The sequence below is a fragment of the Epinephelus moara genome, chromosome 14, assembly GCF_006386435.1.
Source record: "Epinephelus moara isolate mb chromosome 14, YSFRI_EMoa_1.0, whole genome shotgun sequence".
Lineage (NCBI taxonomy): Eukaryota > Metazoa > Chordata > Actinopteri > Perciformes > Serranidae > Epinephelus > Epinephelus moara.
Genome location: NC_065519.1, coordinates 23744262 through 23750261, shown reverse-complemented (window position 1 = coordinate 23750261; position 6000 = coordinate 23744262). Strand labels below are relative to the sequence as shown.

Here is a 6000-nt window from a genome sequence, read left to right as displayed (position 1 = left end):
AATCTCCCAACAAAGTTCAACTAACATGACACATTCCCAACTGGAAGATTCCTAAAATAGGAGTCTTTAAGGAACAAGTTTAAACGTCTAAAAATGAGGCTGCTGCAGCTGAATTCTGAGTCATCAGATCCTCTTTGATGACTCAAGTTTCTTACATAAATATCACATCTGCTCGGCGCTTCTAAAAAGCCTGCCTTACAGAGGTGTTGACAGAAGAAAATTTAGAGACGCTGGTCCAGTTTGTTTCGGCATCCAGTAGTTTATTCTTGAAATTTAAAACAATTCCATAAAATTACAGAGCACCTATACGAGAGCTACTGAAGGTTACATGAACCGACATACATACATACAGTTGAGGCTACAGCAGTTCCTTGGTCAGTATCAGCTCTTTTTTTTTTTTGCTTTTCAAACCCTCTGAAGTAAAACATAGCAGTTTATTAAATATCTTTTTTTTTTTTACAAAATAAATGGCACATGTGAAAGACTTTGGAGGGTAACAAAAAAAGTAATCCAAGGTGCAGTTTTACGGATCGTCTGATAATGGAAGTCTGTCTGAGGTATAACAACTCACATGGCTTCAGGTGATATGCTTAAATGTTCTCCATACTCAAAACACAACCCTCATTTCTCCAAAACTGAACAAAAAAAGGCTTCATTCAAATTCTTTAAATTCCACAAATCATCGCGTACATAAATCAGTGGGCACGTCATTACAAGTATCATCCATGTGAAAATATATCTTTCATCTGACTGACCTCTGAGGAAGCTTCTCAGTCTATTACAACTCATACAAATACATCCTGTAAAGGGAACAAAGCTGATGCTTTTTTTGCAGAAAATAAATCTTTCCTTACATAAATAGACTTTTCTTGAGTGACACAGGAGCGTGGTTACATCTTACATTAGAGAAAATAAAACATACACTTTAATAGGCTTTCTTAGAAATAAAAAATCTAATCATGAAGCAATACAATTCATAAATCACCTAACAAGGAGGAACGTCCCCTTGCATAGGAAAAGAGGTGCAAAAAAAGTGCAAGACATTTTTAAAAAAATGCACGCAGTTAGCAGAACAGGGGAGTGTGGCTTTATAGCGAGCTACGACATACAGCTACTGCAAGCAGTAAAGTGCTTAAAGGCGTGCTGGACGTAATGTGACGCACAGCACTCAATGAAGGAGTTACAATTTTGCATAATGTGTGTTTTAATATCTCGGGTGAGTGGGTGCACGGCCAAAACTCTGATGTCTTTAAGTACATGTTTATGTGCGTGTGAGGGGGGAGCCGGGGCTCGCTGCCAGGTTCTGCTCCTCTCTGGCCGTCACCCAGGAGAGGTCAGTCTGGTGCAGTGCTACACAATACAGTGAAACCTCCACGAGTTTTATACGCAACACGTCTTCATCTGAAGCCCAGCGCGGATCATTTATCATGCTCCACAACGCTGCACGGTCCCTGCCGATGCTACGACAAAGACATATTTACAAGACTTCTAATGAGCCGTGGTGAATGAAACACTATTCGCTACAGCAAAGAACGCTCGCAACTGCCTTTTTTACCACTTCCAGAGACAGAGATCCGTTTTGTCAATGGGGATTTTCCTCTTCAGGCAGCCGTATCTGTCCACATAACAGAAACTACCACGCCATAAAACTTTGAATATGTAGCTTCATCATTCTGCTACAGTGGAGAAAGAAACTCAGCTCTAGAAGAACTAGAAGGAACCTCTTGGATGTGTCAGCTGTTTTCAGTCCCACTGACCCCTTGAGACCTTTCACAAGCTGGGCACTCAGAGGTCGCGCCCTGCTGGATGAATGAGATCAACCTTTGGCCTCTGAGGCTCTCATCACTTGGGCTGTGTCAGCCATGCATCCTCGCTGCAGGCCCGGCTTCAATCTGTACAGCAGACAGAAAATGCTCAACATGAGGGTGGTGGAGGGGAGGGTGTTAGTAGGGGCAGAGATACGGCAGTGGGAGTAGTAAGAGTCCAGCGAGGTTTTATTGTGTCCGTACAGGGCGCAGAGGCCAGTCTGCTGTTGTTGAGGCAGGTGGTTAAACGCAGGAGAAATGAGGCCTGCGCGCTTCCTGATCTCCTCCACCCACTCCTCGTTTCCTCCTCTGCTGTGTCACTCGTCGTTTCACTCAGCTGGAAGACACGCCGGCTTCCTTCTGCCGCAGCCTCTCTTTCTGTTGGCGAGAAGCGCAAGAAGATTCAGTGTATCGATTTCAGCGCAGAGACAAGAAAGAGCAGCTGTATGCAGATCAGCTCTTACCAGACTGTTGGCATTGATCTTCTTGGTTTCCACTCTTTTCTCCGCCGTGATCTTCTTGATGTTTTCTTGGGCTTCCTTCAACCTATGCAGGGGGTAAAACATACACGAGGACTTGATATCTGCAGACCCTTTAAAACAAGACGCACACACTGAAAGCTTTGGAGCGAAATCATGAAACTCGTGAAAACAATATAAAGTCAGAAGCCTCTCATCATTGTGTTCCAGTGAAGCTGTTTGTAAGGGCAAGACATTTAAGTATCTCCCTGGGGCACCCTGTGTCATGGAGCCATGTAGAGTCTTACACACACACACACACACACACACACACACACACACACACACACAGATCCTCTCAGGAGTTTGCGGTCAGTGAAAGCCCTGTAAGTGAGAAGCAGTAGAGAATGACAGTGGGTTGATGAGATAATGAGGCAGCCTTTAAAAAACACTTGGCTTTTATGAGTGCGCAAACAGTATTTAAAATAAAGTTAATTGTACATAAGCACAATCAGCTGTGAGTAACGTGGGACACGATTACGATTACGATCTGACAGATAGCGATGGTCGGAGGACACTAAAGTTTCATGATATGACAACTTCTGAGTGTGAAGAGCCATGAACCCACAATGACCACGCAGTCTGGCGGGACAGCTTCAGTCCCGTTATCATCTCTGCACATGCAGCGCTCCTGCCCTTTAGGCTGCATGTCCAGCATCATTACAGTGTTTATCAGTTCTCCCATAACGCCTGCTAGTAAAGCCAGGCGGCCGCCAGGAGGGTCTGCCATCCCTCGGTGGAATGCCTCCCCCCGACGTGACGCCTCAGGTCAGAGGAAACATCATAAATTCAGGCCCCAGTCCTTCAGACAGAGGGCCGAGGCCTCAGCTACTCCTGTTTGCCTCCTCTTTTGGGGGCCTCCCGCTCTGCTTTAATTCAGCATATCTGCACATCACAATTAGTGTTAATTTGACGTGATGTCTAAAGGTCATTAAGCACCTATCGGAAGGTGGCGGAGAAGAAGTATCACCCAAGGATGAAATGGCTAAGTGTCGGTTTGGTGTTCTGCAGAGTCGGACATCCACTGACTGAGAAACAAGATATTTTACAGAAATCTTTCCACTGGAGACTAAACATCTCACTTTAAAGAGAATATCAGTCATGTTTTTATGACCATTATAAGATTGTTTGCAATCATGTGACTATTATGACATGCAAAATTCAGATGGAGGGCAGGAAATGATAAATCCATGTACTGTGTGAACTGGATAGAGAGGAAAGTGAATACTTAAAAGAGTTGGATGAACCTGTTGGCAGCAGGTATCTTTAGAAAATTGAAACACATGTTTGATGAGATCCATACAAAATGAATAAAAGTGATTTTTCCCACAACTTGACCAATTTGCCTCGTGTAGACACAATCGTTGTTAGAAATGACTTTGTCCTACAGACCCTTTTAATGTTACTAAAGTCACACTGTGAGCCGATGAAAGTGTACAAGAGTCTAGAGGACTAAATTTTGCGTACAGTTGGGTCCATGACTGAAACAACTGCCATCTTGTTTTTGGTGAATAAATGTGCTTGAGAATAATTGTCTTTTACATTTCAACTCTGCGCATGGATGCACCGCTGTCTGGCTAATTTTAGTAGCTAATGTTGGTTAACTTTAGGTTACTTGTGTCTTGGGTTTCCATTTGAACACATTTACCATGTTCAACAACACAACATTTTTAGCGCCTGTCTCTTAAAGCCTCTCTTTCCAAAAAAAAGCCCAGTCTGCTCTGATTGGTCAGCATTTTCAGGTCTTCTGCATTTGCGCTCTTGGGTTCTCTGCACCAGAGAATGACTATAAGGTATGTATGGCAGCACTTTCTATTATAAAACATAAACCTAAATCTTCAAAGCTGGACATGTTCCAGCAGGAATGCCATCTGAAATTGGGGAGAAATTAACAACATTGGTTTCCTTGATGTTAGCATGTAGCTCCATGTAGCAGTATGTAATGTAAACACTTGCAATAACGTGCCTGGAGCCGATACATGGGACCAAATAAAGAAATCAGTCACTATCTTTTGTCTCAGAATTAGAAAGCACAGTTGGAAACAGCTATATCAGAATGTTTTTTGCCCAGAGGGATCAGTTTTACATAGGTTTACCTCTTTTTGTTTTTAAACTTCGGCGACATTTAAAATGAATACCTGACATTTTAACATTATGTATAAGACAAAATACAAGGAAATACGACCCCTAAGCTGGGTGACCATGAAGTGTCAGATTTAAAACAGAATGGTAAAAATCTACGCAGATGACGCAGAGATATTCAGACTCTTCATTCTACATTTTCGGTCCAACATATCCCAAAATGTAGTCTGAGTGGGAGGAAGTTTGCTCCAACATATCCCAAAATGTAGTCTGAGTGGGAGGAAGTTTGCTGCATAGATCAGCCTCTCATTGGGTGGAAGGAGCCACCCGCTGAAGTCCCGCCCTACCACCTCCAGTTGCAGTTTTCAACACGTCCTTTACTAACTTTTGCGGTGTTTGATCTTGCGGGGATGTAGCCATTTTTCTGCCATGGTTCGCGTCCTGTAGCCGATATTTTTGTGGGCGTGTTACACCAAAACCTGTTTCCCCCGGCAATATTTTTGCAAGCGCACCGTTGCTGTGGCACCGCCAAGAACGATTGTGACTGGCTGAAAGAAATACAAGCAGCCGGGGCGTTTTTTTTTCTCCAATCTTAAAGTGAGAGTCGGCCCAGCCAGACCTTTCTTTTCTTGAGAAAGGTCTGGTGAGCGAGACTACCCAAAATGCAACTCAGTAACATCTTTTATTAGACCCGTTTTGCCTGGTAAATGCCCATGACATTCACAGGTTAGGTGGTAATCTTTATGTATCAATCAACAAATGGAGCAACCCCAACAGAATCAAACTCACCTCTCCTTGGAGATGTTCTTGTTTTGTCGTATCCAAGAGTTCTTGAAGTCGTTGCAAAACTCATACCATAGCATGAACACAAAACTTGGGGTCACTTCTTTCTCCCCACCCTTTGGCTTAACCCCAAAGTAGTTCACCATGTCCTGGAAACTGCATTGAGAAAACAGAACAGAGGCACAAATAGCGTTGTCTCATCACACACAAACACTTATAAATGACCTCAGACTGGTTTCCAATAAACGACCCTAAGGTCACAAAGCACAAGGAAGCTAAGGTGTGAATGGCCCAAGAAAAACAGATGAATAGATGGTAAGAGTCCGATACAGACACAGCGCACGCAGAAAATGATGGATGTAGAGTCAGACAGAGAGGTGAGAAACAGAGCTGGAAGGAGAGTGTCCACCCTGCTGGGCCACAGGGGAGAGCCAGTAGCGGTGGCTCCATTATCACATTGACCTCCACGGCCTGCTGGGAAGACTGCCAGAGGAGACAGAGACAGCCAAGAACAGGCACACACAAACACACACACACACAGGACTGTAGAAATCACACATACACCTCCAGGAACGTATTTACTGGCAGACAACCAAAGATGTGAATGTGATATATGCACATGTGAGCTCAGTCAGACAGGTGTGCACACAGAAAAACATCACATCTGTGGGAATAAACAGATTCTGGATTTTCTGTTTTCTGTTCATGGGACTGCGGCGCTGTTGTAGGCCAGCTCCTCAGCCTAATTCAATTGTAACCAAATCTGAACTCTTTGCATGGCTCCCAGCAGCACACACATGGCATGTGAAGCA

At 43.8% G+C, this 6000-nt stretch overlaps 1 protein-coding gene across 2 annotated transcripts in view; it reads right to left on the bottom strand.

The window, feature by feature from the left end:
• Positions 1 to 239: 239 nt before the first annotated feature.
• LOC126401338 (formin-like) overlaps positions 240 to 6000 on the bottom strand; it is a 51869-nt gene continuing 46108 nt past the window's right edge. For both annotated transcript variants that reach the window (XM_050062531.1, XM_050062532.1), the window contains 3 exons: positions 5195 to 5344; positions 2270 to 2351; positions 240 to 2183 (listed from right to left, as the gene is read on the bottom strand). In XM_050062531.1, the coding sequence (XP_049918488.1) occupies positions 2139 to 2183; positions 2270 to 2351; positions 5195 to 5344 (277 nt within the window). In that variant the 3' untranslated portion in view covers positions 240 to 2138. The remainder of the gene's footprint in view (positions 2184 to 2269; positions 2352 to 5194; positions 5345 to 6000) is intronic.